The sequence below is a fragment of the Vitis vinifera genome, chromosome 18 (assembly GCF_030704535.1).
Source record: "Vitis vinifera cultivar Pinot Noir 40024 chromosome 18, ASM3070453v1".
NCBI classification, from domain to species: Eukaryota; Viridiplantae; Streptophyta; class Magnoliopsida; order Vitales; family Vitaceae; genus Vitis; species Vitis vinifera.
In genome coordinates this window covers 22765498-22778816 of record NC_081822.1, presented here as the reverse complement: position 1 = coordinate 22778816, position 13319 = coordinate 22765498, and the positions used below count along the sequence as shown (strand labels likewise).

At 34.7% G+C, this 13319-nt stretch overlaps 1 protein-coding gene across 3 annotated transcripts; it reads right to left on the bottom strand.

Moving 5' to 3' along the window:
- Nucleotides 1–328: 328 nt before the first annotated feature.
- LOC100257934 (uncharacterized) lies at nucleotides 329–10533 on the bottom strand. Of its 3 annotated transcripts, none has more exons than XM_002263603.4 (9): nucleotides 10259–10533; nucleotides 8583–8634; nucleotides 8175–8248; nucleotides 6990–7088; nucleotides 5875–6018; nucleotides 4857–4908; nucleotides 3104–3177; nucleotides 2144–2233; nucleotides 329–700 (listed from the first exon to the last, which is right to left on the bottom strand). In XM_002263603.4, the coding sequence occupies exons 1-9, from the start codon at nucleotides 10381–10383 to the stop codon at nucleotides 610–612; spliced, it is 801 nt and encodes a 266-aa protein (XP_002263639.1). In that variant the 5' UTR covers nucleotides 10384–10533; the 3' UTR covers nucleotides 329–609. The 3 variants fall into 3 exon arrangements, with proteins under 3 accessions (XP_002263639.1, XP_010645819.1, XP_002263710.1); XM_010647517.3 differs by having other exon boundaries at nucleotides 329–696; nucleotides 10259–10477; XM_002263674.5 differs by lacking the exon at nucleotides 329–700 and adding an exon at nucleotides 1679–1943 and having other exon boundaries at nucleotides 10259–10477.
- Between the last annotated feature and the right edge of the window lie 2786 nt (nucleotides 10534–13319).

The following is a 13319-nucleotide window of genomic DNA, read 5'->3' as shown; positions in this document are numbered from 1 at the left end:
AAAAAAGGGAAAAAAAATTAGGGCTAGGATTTTAAGCAGATGCAATGGGTGAGAAAAGAATATGAAAGCTTGAGGTCTAGAAAAACCAGTTGGATGAAGAAATAGTTTTGTTGGGTAACTGAGAATATGATTTCTTTCCCTTTTGGTCTTGTATCCTTTTGGAAGAACACTTTACCTAGAATTTTGAACTGTGTCATTGTATATAAAAAAAGAAAAAAAAAAGAAAAAAAGAAAAAAAAAAAGAAAAGAATATTCTCAGTATGATGAACTTGCATGGAATGTTCTGTGAACATGCAAATAAGTAACAAATTTTAATTACTTATGGACATAAAACAATAACAATTATAGAGCACTTGATTAGAAAAGTAAGATATGATACAGAATGAAGATTGTTTACACAGTGCATAGCATGAAAATATAGACCAATATTCATCTGTTCATCAAGCTCCAATGGTATATGCATTTTGCATCATTTGTATTATTATTATTATTATTATTATACATCAATGCATGCAATACAGTATAGACCTTGTTTAGACTATAAATGATGAGAAAATATCAACCATGATTCATCGGTTCGTCCAGTGTAGAATTGTCTGTATCTATGTTTCAGTACATGTCGGGTTTGCCCAAAACTTTGTTATCCATCAGTTGAGCTGCACCATCATCTCCATGAAGTTGTCTCATACCTGTTTTCTGCCTAACACAATTGATGACAAATATTTTCAGTATTCTCAGAAAACAAAGAGGCAAATGGAGAAAGACGACAGAGAATGTTTCATCAGCACATAATTTACTAGTCCAAGCCTCAATGCCTGAAATCTGACTAGATTTTCCCAGATGGAAGGTATATGAAAAAGAACTTCCTGAGTACTTCAGACAGTACCTATTGATATGAGGGGCTTATGAAATTGATTTAATCAAATTCTAAAACAGCTTTGAGTGCAGATCATGAAACATAGGTTTTTGGGATGCAGGTTTATAATTTCAGCAATGTGCCAAAAGAAACAGGACAAATCTGGAATGGGAAAGAGAAAAACAAGAGCACAAAACACTTCAAGACTCTTGTACAACCCAAGCTGTTAGTGTATTCCAGAAAGCATGCTTCCTAATCAAAGTTCCAATTCCTGTCCAAGCATACAAGGAAAACAAATAAATCTCTTTGAGCCTAGTAACCAACTCCTTTGTCTTGTTTTTTGCTAACAAATTTTTGAATTCCAGTTTAGAAGCAGTTCTTTCATTTTTCTTTGCAGAACCCATTAAGTCTGGGTGAAAATCACAGTCCACGACTCCCATGCATCTGGGCAATGGATCAACAGAGGTCAGTTTGAGGACTTGCTATGTTGGTAAATTTTGGGATCTAGCAATCATTGGGATCCAACCCAAGGTTCAGGTTTTAACTGAAATTCCAAATATCATTGGCTCGATCCATTTCAAAGGATTGGCCTATTTCAGCTTTACCTTTTCTTTAAATTCCTAGTATTTTTGACAAAACTGCTAAGAATAGCAAAAGTTGAAGAATTGTAAAAATCCAGGAACTTGTTTTAATGTCAACTAGGCAAATTGTCCTCAAGATGAGCATAAAATTCATAATCACATCTTGAAGCTCCTGCTGTTCTTGATAGGGTCAGTTTCCTCTCAAGCTGTCACAATAACATCCTCCATTAGGATGACTGGATGACACAAAAACAAATCATTTACTGCATCTGAACATTTCTCTATGAAGATGATAGTTAACATATTATAGACACACAGGAAGAGTGGAATATATCTATATTACAAGGGGTCCTTTCAAATGACCTTTTCAAACTCCAATTATCTTTTTATTTAGAAAACTACATCTAACTAATGATAGGACAATCATTTCAAAGTAAGTTTTCTAGAACCATCCGCCCAATGATATTCCTTTCTTCTAGCGGTTAATTGAACCTGCCCTAGGGACCCTGCAAATGAAATGCTAATTAATATCACACATATGCTATACATATGCTCTAAATTTCATATTGCCCGGTAAGAAGATCCCAAATATAGATACCAACTTCATATAGCGAAGGGAGCATATGAAAACTGATATTTTCTTGAAATGTAGCATTACTTACAGTCAGCAAGATTTCAAAATGCACATATGTATTTTTGGACTTACCTGTTGCCATTATTCAACAAAACAAGGTAAAGTGGATCTTGGGATGAGAGCTGGAAGAGCTGTTGGACAATGTAGATGCATGTAGTAATGCTGAAAATTTTCGAAACGAAATATTAGCATAACCTTAGAAGACTTTGTTGTCATAATCACAGAAATGTTCTTATTATTTTCTAAAATAAGCTCCGGACAGCCAAACTAATGAAAAAGAAGAGAAGGCGCTTATGAGTCCATTTTACCATTTTTTTTAAAGGTTCAAATTACATATTCGGTTTTATAAAATTGCCTGATTTTTGTGGTCATGATAGCAGGACAAGTCCCATATCATTTTTATACATAATATATGCCATTCTGACCTTCTTAAATAGGCACATTCTTTGATGAGTAGTTAAAGCATAATATTACAGTAACCACCTGTTCATTCATCTACAGTACAAAAAGATAGCAAGATTTTAGAGAACAGAGAAAGAAAAAGGGGAAAAGGTTATATGCATAAAATGAGAGGACAACAAGGCAACTGCCAATTCCTAGCATGTAGCAATTAGAAATTTTCTGTTCAGGATTCATGACTAACTACTATCATATCAGGTTAATCTGACTTAGCAATAGCCACAAACCATTAATATTATATAGATATTAAATCAACAAGCACATGAATAAACAATTATGGCATGCAAAAATTAACCTAGCATATGAAATAAATATTTAGTTATATTCCTGTAAACTAATTGATAACCATCTGACAGTTATTTTCTTAAAATGAATGACAAAATCACAGCCACATCTATTAAATATCAAGTCAACCCAGATAATGCTATGCATATGATATGTGGTTGATATGTTGACCACAGCAATCATCAACTCTCTAGCTTCATAGCAGTATATGATGGCCAAGCTGCATGTTTGCATAAGCAGATAAATGATATAGCCAACTGAAATTTTGAACCATGAAGGGAACATTACCTGCCAAAACATATCAATAGAATTATCCAAAGGAATGCACTGATCCAACTTGATTCTTTGTAAGCAACCCAAACCTGACATTACATACACAATTGAAAAGGATGATTGAGAATAGCAAGATCATATTGAGATCTAACAAAGTTATGAACCCATTAAAAAATGTAATGATAAATCATGTATAATATGTCATCGAATTGTAAGTTATAAAATTACTTAGGCAGGTAGATACTTGAGTGTTACACCTGATATTTTCTTCTATGTGCTTATGGGTTCATTATCTCGGATGCTAATTATTATTATTTATATAGAAAAACCTGAATATTTTAAATTTTCATGAAATTGTTCAATTATTTTATACTCATCATCTTTCTTCTCTTACAACATAATTAAGTAGATTGATTCAGTGTTTTATGCAAAACTAAGCCAGGTTCCAGGCTCCCAGTCAACACAACTGCAGAAGCCAAGAGCATGCATATTTGCATATGGGGGGTTAAAAGACGCTTGAAGTATTGAATTTTGCACATTGTCACTATTGGGTCCACTCAGACCTTTTCACCCTGGGTAGTGTTCCATTCACCATCACATTGCAATTGTTTGGTTGAAATTTGTGGTATTTGACGAGCTCACCCTCCATTTGATTTCCACTGGCATAGAATTCTACAAATCGAGAAAAATAAAACCTAAGGTGCAGATTCCCAATATTAGACTTCAACTAAGGATATGCCAGAAAATTTTAAAGCAGAGCATATAAAGGAAGGACAATGGATGCAAAAATATGGGAGCTTAGAGTAATCAACCAATCAATTGAGACGAATTTTTACAATATTAAAACATGATTTTCTTACAGTGTTTTGGGAATCGTAATTGAACTTGGTAAATTATAGAGGCTCAACTAGCGGTGTAATTGGGATGAGACTACTCTAAAGGCCAGATGACATTTTTCTCGAACTTCTTGCATAGTCTTACTAGAAACTCATCTAACAGTTTGCCATCTTTGGGAAAACGAACACTGACTATAAAATGTTTTTCTCTAAAAGTGCAACCTTCTAAAATAAGATCCAATAGGGGCTTTAGTTGAAACAAGGAGATTTGCTGGATATTCTTTTTCTGCTTGGATGTGTAAAAGGTTTATCTATGCTATTGTAAAGGGAGCGCTCCTTTGGTCTTTTCTCTCTCACTATTTAATTTACAAATAAGTGATGAAGATATTTGATGGTAATGAAGTAAAATGGCTTCCAACTAACAAGTGACAAACCACAATCCCAAAATCTAGTCACTGAAACTGCTAAATATTTTCCCTTAAAGAATTTACAACCATTTTGGACATCCTTTATTCCAACCTCAACTGAATTTCTATTATGAATTATAGCAAAAGAAGAAATGTACAGAGTTCAAAAGATGTAAAATCCTAAGAATATATAAAGGAATGGAAACCATAGAAGATAAAACTTTAAACCACATACTTTTCAAATTCAATCTCAATCAATGGCAGAAACTAATTTCTATGCATGGAGGTTTGATAACTCAGAACATTGCAACTGATTCAGAAGGCCTACCCTGAAGCAATCCCCACTAACATTCTTTTTAAAATTTTTAATTTTAATTCAGAGACATTGATGTTATCACACTTCCTATGCTCATGTGATTACTTTGATATTATGCTAAGATTTAAACTTTTCAGCCCCTCACAAGTTAAAGAAAGCAATTTTTAAGTAGCAATGAAGCTATGAAGATGAAGTACTGAAGGACATACTGAGAGGGCCACAACATTGATATAGAAGTCAATTAGTGTTGCTGTCATCCACCTGAAAAAAAAATTAGAAACATAATTTTGCATGATAATAAATATAGAAACTTGAAGACGGATGCTGTACTTAAAAATAGACGTGTGTTTTTAAATATATGGCTGGATAGCATCCTTACTTATTCCTAGCACATAAAGAAAAGAAACCAAATACTAGAGGTGGCAGTGGCTTGGGCCAGGCCTGGTTGAGCACTTATGGACTTGTAGCAAGAAGACATTACAATTCACTCAACCAGAACCATTACCCTTTGCTAACTGGTTTGGTAAACTCAAGCACTGAATTAATTCATTTTAAAATTTTCCAACTCTAACCCAATATATTTGTCCCATTTAGTCCCCGATATTCTCAATTGTTTTCAAATTTGTGTTAAAATCTATTAGCCTAGAGGAAACTTTGGTTAATTTGATGGGAAATTGTGGGTTTTTCGAGCCAAGTACAAAAAAAGGGAGAGATGGAAGTTTTTACATATAAACATTATAAAATCAGGTTGGATAGAAATATATACTGCCCTCTGCACTAGGTCTAACCCAACAGATTCCCAACCTATATTAAAAGCTTTGTTGATAGTATGAGGCATTTCATTCCCAAAAAATTTGATTCTTTCTAAAGATTTTATCTCTTCTTTTAAGCATAGAGGAGTTCTAAAATATAATAGCCAGTATATTTGACACAAAAGAATGGAAGCTAAATGCATCTTACAAAATAGTAAACCAAGTATTGACCTGATTATTAACTAAAAATTCGATGAGAAAGCAAAATCAACATAAAAAAAACATGACAAATAACTCAAAATTATTTATTTATTTATTTTTTTCTTTTGGTTGGGGTTTTGTGCCCTTGGGGATGGTGCTGAACAAAACTTCTCTTGGTTATTCAACAAAACAAAGAAATTTCAAGTAAAACTATACTCACTTGCCATAGTATTCTGATCTACAAGAAATAAAGTTTAGATAGAAGAAAACTTACGGTGTTAAAAGCTCTTTGCGGAAAGGAGAACCATCAGTCAGGAGAGTGTAAATCAAAGTTCCCAACATCAACAAACCCAATAAACTGAAACTAATTCTTGCAGTCACAATAGGGGAAAATGTCCTCTTTTGTACTGTACCATTCCTGGAAGAAAAAGATCTCTCAACAAGTAAGAAAATCACATTCATGGAGGTGGAGAGAGAAATGATAAATGCAAGGATTCTGCCACTAATATCAAAAACAAATTTTGTATTAACTATACAATGCAATAAAGTTTTCTTCCATTATCCTCTGATGCTTTCTTATTTGATCCAAGTAAGGGGATGATAAGAGTACAAGACCAAAGGTATGTAGAGCATGTTTTGCCTAATAACTATGGAAAAGTTAAGATGGAAAATAATAGAAAAGCATCATCCAGACTTTTATTCTCAAGGGACATGAAGCAAACCCAGACTTTGGAGATTATATAAAGAAGTTAAGAAGGTTCTATTATTAACCAAAGAGGAGGATGTCCTTCATATACTATTCATTCAGTAAACAGAACAGATTTTCATTCCTACCCTCAATTTAAGATTTTGATTTCATGTTTAGAGAAAATATCTGGAGATTATTTAGCAAACTAGGATATTAAACTAACCCAAAAGTAATTTGTCTTCAAAAACCTGAAAATTTAATTAGATCTATTTGCTTTTACAATGGTATAGACAAATTCTATCATAGCAGCTAGTTAGACATTATCAAACATATAAACCATCTTAGATGTCTCTGTTTGTGTGTATGCATATCCCCTCTTGCATGATATGCACATTATCAAGATTTATGAAAGCAAGAGCAACCCAAAGCTTCAAGCCTCAACTACTGGTGCTATGCAAAAAATGGTGGAAAACTTGTAACTGGTTTCACACCTAAATTTAATTGGACAACCACAACATTGCCAGTGCCAAGTATTTGGACTTCCCTTATAATGTATTGATGTTTTCTTAATAAAAATTTCCCTGGGGCCAGTCGGTCCTGTTTTCTTATCTGAACTTTGCACTTCCCTATACTTTACTGATACGATGAATAAAATACCTTTCAATGAAAAAATATGCATGTTATGGCATATTATGACTTACTTGCTTTGATTCCGCAACAAGACATGATAAATGGCATCTTGTACAGATTCTGATGACAGCTTGGAAAATTGCAAAACAATGTATGCACATGTAGTAATGCTGCAATAAAGGAAACAGAAGGCAGATCATCAACCATATAACATGTAAACAGGATGATGAGAAAATACCTTTTCATATTTTCAATCAAAATTGCTTGTGTGAAGGTCAGAAAATAATACAAGTCATAGAAAGCTCATTAAATTTCACTCTCAACCAATAACACCTGCTATCCAGGGAAAAAAAAATCCTCTATTTGTTTTTTCTTTTTTTCTTTTTATTTTTATTTTCAACCACTATCCAGAAAAAAAAATTCCTCTATTTTTTTTTTCTCTTTTTAATTTTCAACCAAATCAACAATTATTTTAAATTTTTTTTGAAAAAGCAACAAGAAAAAATAAAACCTGCTAATTTTAGTAAAGAAGGCAAGAGGAACTTGGCAGAAGCTGAAAAATCAGAACTAAGTGAAAATGTGAAGCACTGAATTTCATATACTGTTAACAACCTTGTTCAATATCTCAAATTGAAAGAAAACATTTACAGAAATCAAACAACATATGCAGTGAGTCAGCAGTGTCAAATAATGTTTCCACATCCATATGTGCATTTTTTACCTGATATTCCATTTGCAGAAGTATACTGACATATATTAAACTCTGATAAAAGGCAAAACCACACTCAACAACAAACCATAAAAGCATCATAGCTCAAAGCCAAATGTGCAAGAGAAAAATTTAGAGCATAAATACCACATTAGCAAATGAGAGAGAAGCCCACATATAAATGGAAATGTAAAACAGAACCATAGTAGTCATAATTGAAGCCAAACTCTGAAGTTAAAAAAAAAAAAAAAAAAAAAAAGCTTATGAGAAAACAAAAGGAAGTTTGACCTGCTTCTCCCATTTTCCTCTCACTGTCCCCAATCAACATAAATAATTAAGCCAATAATCTGGATAATATACTTTTGATCATGGAACCACAGGGTTTTGGAAGCAAGAGCAATTTGATGCTCAGCATCGTTTCAAGCAAACATAAAAAATGCAGGTCCTTGTGTCCATGTACCTCAAGGAATGCATAATTCTTAATAAAATTTCTGTCAGGGGACAGCACAAATGAGAGTGGAATAGTTAAAAGGGGGAAGGAGCATACCTGCCAAAACACACGAGCAGAATTGTCCATAGTATTGCACTAACCCTGTTAGATTCCTTGCATGAAACCCAAGCCTGATAAGAATAACAAGTTTATAAGTATACAAGAAATCTTTATTTTCATAACACAAGGATTACCGTGAAATGTGAATTTTCTTTTCTTTTTCGTTTTTTTTCTTTTCAAAACATATTAGTTTAGAACCATGAATATTTTTAGAAGCTTCAAATGCAACCTATAGTTCTTCCAATTGTGCACCTGTGTACAAAATGTTTTGAGTTTTTATTCAGCCATAATTAAAAAATAAAGTTATTGTACAATGACATTCCAATTCTTGGTGAAAGAATGAAGTCATGAAAATAATTTGTTTGTACAAGATTGAGAAAGAAGGAAAAGGCAGGTTTGTCATACCGCCAAAGCTACAACATTGATATAGAAATCAACCAGGGTTGCAGCCATCCACCTGCAACATATTTCAAACACATTAACTTATTTTCTTTTAATTTTTTAAAATTTTTTAATTTTTTATCTATTGAGTAAATAATAAATAAAAATTGATACAGGTATAAAAATCAAAATAAGTATGATATTGAATCCATCTCCCTTTATTCAAAGAATATTAAAGTGAAAAAAAACAAAGCCCAGTATTTGATGATCACTCACACATGTCATCCACAAAGTAAGTCATTTGTTCTCATTAAACAAATGACATCAGAAATGGATAAGTCAGTTTTGGTTTTTTAGCCAGATAAAGCTTTCAAGCTTATCCAATAACCGAGCATCAAATTTTCCTTCGCAATATTATCAATAATAAATTCAGATATAAAGCTAAATATACCAACTAACCTTAACTCCCAACTCTCCTCTCTTGTCCTATAACCTTTTAGGATCCTAATAGACTACCATCCTCCCAAAGTTGACATCCTTGAAAGCTCTTACACTAGGTAGCCTTGCCTTTCATGATAGATAGCTCTTTTGCATTTCCCTTGGTGATGGCTCACACATGGCTCCTTATGGCCTCTTCTAGGAAGCTTTTACCAGGGCAGCCTCACTCTAGCAACACAGACCTTTCCTCTAGTTTTTTCTATGGCTCTCACTCAAATCCAGGTACCCTTTTCCAAGACTCGGCAGTTCCTAAGTTAGCCCTTTCCATGGTAGCTCTCACTTTTGGTAGTAGCTACCCTTTTCTCTAGTTTTTGGTAAATGTTTCTTGATCAACTCCAAGTACAGCCTTCCCATAACTCAGACCCAGGATGTGGAGCCCTTCTCTAATACAAAATGTTAGAAATGTTGACAAATACACGAAAGCCCAGAGAGTGATGGAGTGCCTGAAGTCAAAGTCATGCCACTTTTTTAACATCATAATCCATTAACAACCTTATCCATTTCTAAAGAATCGTGTGCATTTACACAGACATTGAATAAACCCAAATTCAACTGCCATGGTGAGAGGTCAAGAAGGACAATAAGGACTGATCAAATCCCAGGTTGGATGACAAAAGTCGAATGAAAGGGAACAAGAGCAAAGAGACCAAAATAATCCACAATGGCTCCCTAGTTGAATTTTGGGCCAAAAACAAATGACATTGTTGAAAGAATTCAATGGGGTGATTGAAGAACAAAAAAAGGGAAGAACGAATAACAATAAACCCAAAATCAAAGGAGGGAACTATTCATCGGTTAGATTATGAAATATCCAGAGAAATCTACCCCCTTTAATTCAACACAAAAATCATGGGTAACTGCTCTAAAATCCTCCTATTAAACCAAGGCTCACAACAAATACATATAACACAACAACACAACATTCCCAAACAGTTACACCCTCATTTTCTTCACTTTTTTTTCATCCAATTTCATGTTCATTTGCAATTTCCACTTCAGATACCACTCCAAGTCCAATCTCCACACAATTCTCCTCATCTTTCATTGAGTTCTCCCTCATCATGCAAAATTGGCTTATCTCCACACAAACCCATTTCCATTTCCACACAAGAATTCCATTTTCTAGACAACTCTCAATAACTTTTCACATTCCTTGTAATAAAAATCATACACATAGAGAGGGTATGAAAGAGTGCACATACGGGGTGAGAAGGTCTCTGCGGAAAGGGAGGCCATCGGTAGAGATGGTGTAAAGGAGAGTGGCCAGCATCAAACATCCCAACACAGAGAAGAGACCTCTGAGGCCATTAACAAGCCAAATTGCCATTGCTGCTCTCTGAGAGAAGAAGCCGAGACTGGTTGAATTGAAATATGTGGCAAGCACTGGAATATGTGGAGTCACAGGGGCCACGTTATGACTAGTCACAACTACAACCACCCGATACCACGACGTCGTTTTGCAGAATAATACCCCAAAACGCAGCGTTTCTAATTGCGGCTACAGAATTCTGAAAATGAGAGAAAAATAAAATTAACACAAAAAATATGTTTGGTTGCCCATGCATTTTTATTTTTTGAAATTTATTTTTATGATGAAAATTTGAAAATATTTTAAATTTTTTATAATTAAAAATTCAAAAATATTTCGTACAATCATGTTTGTTAATATGATTTATTATTTATTTCTAAAATTTGATAGTAAAATTTAAAATAACAAAAATGTGAAAAAAAAATGTTTGATTCCCAATTTCTTTAAAAAAAACTTTAACTTAGAACTATTTTCTTCGATATAACATGAAATATATATATATATATAAAATTAAAATTAATTAAAAATTTACATATTTTTAAATTTTTAATTTTTTGAAACCAAACATAATCTTGAAAAAAACTTTGAAATGAAAAAGGGGATGACATTTATTCTTCTTTATCAAATCACTAGTGAATATTTAAAAAAAAAAAAAACCATAAAAATAGTTTTTCTAGGTGGATCAACTCAAATGGAAAAGAATTTTTTTTTTTTTTAAATCCACAAGTGCTCTAGCATGACACCAACTCCCTTTAGAACCTAATGTTTGTCTTATCTCATAATATTAAAATTCAATGAAAACCCGATAAATTTTTATTAAATAAAAATAAAATTAGGTTAAAAATATAATTTAAAAATAAATATAAAAATTACAATTTAAATTTTCAAAAGTTATAAGCCTTGTTTAGAAATTGTTCTTGAAATAGTGTTCTATTCTTTAAAATAAAAAATATATTTGACAAATTTTTTACGCAAAACAATTTTTAGAGAATTTGTTCCAAAAATAAATGGTTATTGTTCAGAACAATTTTAAAGTGTTTTTAGTTATTTTTTTATGGAATGCTTTGAGCAATAATTGAAAATATGAAAAATATTTTAAAAACTTTTATTTTGTATATGAATGCATACTACTTTCTAAGAAAACAAATCAAGAAAATGTTTTCATATTTGAGTTTTCAAATAGAATTTTGTTTCTAAAAACAATTAAAAATTATTTTTAAGGATTATTCTTAAAAGTTGTTGTAGATAGGGTGAAGACCCGGAGAGAGTGGAGTTTGGTTTTTCTTTTTATAATTTTTCATTGCATTCCTTTTGAAGTGTGAGGGGGGACCCCCCTCTCTTACCATGAATCCCGACCAGATGGGACAGGCAGCCATGAAGGTGGTTAGGAGGCCATGCTGCTGAGGGGATGAACAGAGGAAGGGAGGTGATGGCTTGCCCAATAGGATAGCACCGGCCGCCAAAAACAGGGGGATAGGAGAAAAAAAACATGAGGAATGAGGCTGTGGAGGGAAGAGAAAGAAAGGGGGAAGAAAAAAAAAGGGGCTTGTGGATTTTTCTCGACGGACCTAGCTGGAGGGGATCATCTTCAGGTACGATTATCATGGTTTTTCCTGTGTATTTTCGCTCTTCATACTCGTTATATCTCATACTTGGTGATTCCTATTCTGTTGGTTAGATTGTATTATTTTGATGTTTATTGGTTCACGAGACGGGGTGATATAGAACATGACTCGTGCTTGTGAATTACAGGATGAGATGAAGAAGAGAAAACTGGCACCGTCAGTGTTGACTTACAGTGTGCTTATCCATGGCCTCTTAAGGAATGAGCTTCTCCTTCACTTTGGGCGCTTCATGCCAACCCAATGGCATTGAACCCGAACCTTTCTACCAGTCCGCACACCGATAATAGAGCAAACCATATCCACCATAGCTAAGCCATCTAAGACCCTTGATGCCATACCTTTCTCTCTCACCCCTCGACATCTATTCACTCACATGCATGGCCATTCCCCATACGTTTTCACTCACCCCCACTCCTTCATCCCCCACCTCAGTCATCCATTAATGTTCCCACCACCCTTTTCCTCTCAGACTCCACACCCTTTCTCCTCTCACATGCATGAATAACTTGCATGACTCCCCCCCTGCAACATCCACGTGAATACCCATTTTTCAATATCCATCTCCGTGAAAATCCCGCTCCTCACCACCTCTCGATGCCAAGGTTCCGGTCGCTCCACGTGCACCCAGCGCCAACCTCGTCGTCCACCGGCGCCGGGTTCGAATCCTCCACACGGCTCGCCTGCTATGGGAGCTTCGCGGCGACGACGTCGAGGATGCCGTCAACAAATGAGCTCTTCCTCAACGGCCAGATTCCGGCCAACAAAGCTCTCCACACTCCTACGAAGGCTGCAGCAGCAAGCTCCCCATCGACACCAGGCCACTGCAGTTGGGCATGTCTGAGGTGGCGCGGGAGGTTGGCAGCTTGGGCCAACTCCGAGGACCTCTGGCGATGCCCCTCTCGCCTCCGCTTTCTCCATCGTCGTCTCCTGAGGTGAAGAAGGAGAGTATGTGGCTGAATGGCCCAAAGAGAAGAGGAGAATGGACTTAGGCTTTAGTGGGCTGGACTCAGAGGAGAAGCCCAAGTTTGTGAAGGCTTTAATTGCCTTGGGCTTGCCCATTGATATCTTTGGACTTGGGCTTGAATTAGGGCATTAGGCCCAAGTTGGTGATGGATTATTGTATTAGGCTTGCCCAATGAAGACATTAGACTTGGGCCTAAATTGGAGCCCAGGCCCAGTTCGTGTGGATGATAGGCTCCATGCCAATCCTTCAAAAAAATCCTGAGTTTAATTTAATACTTCAAAATACTTGTTTAAATCATATTTTTATAAATCAAATCATTATCCCTTATTTATTATTTATTCAAAGTCCAAGCTATCAAAAAAAGA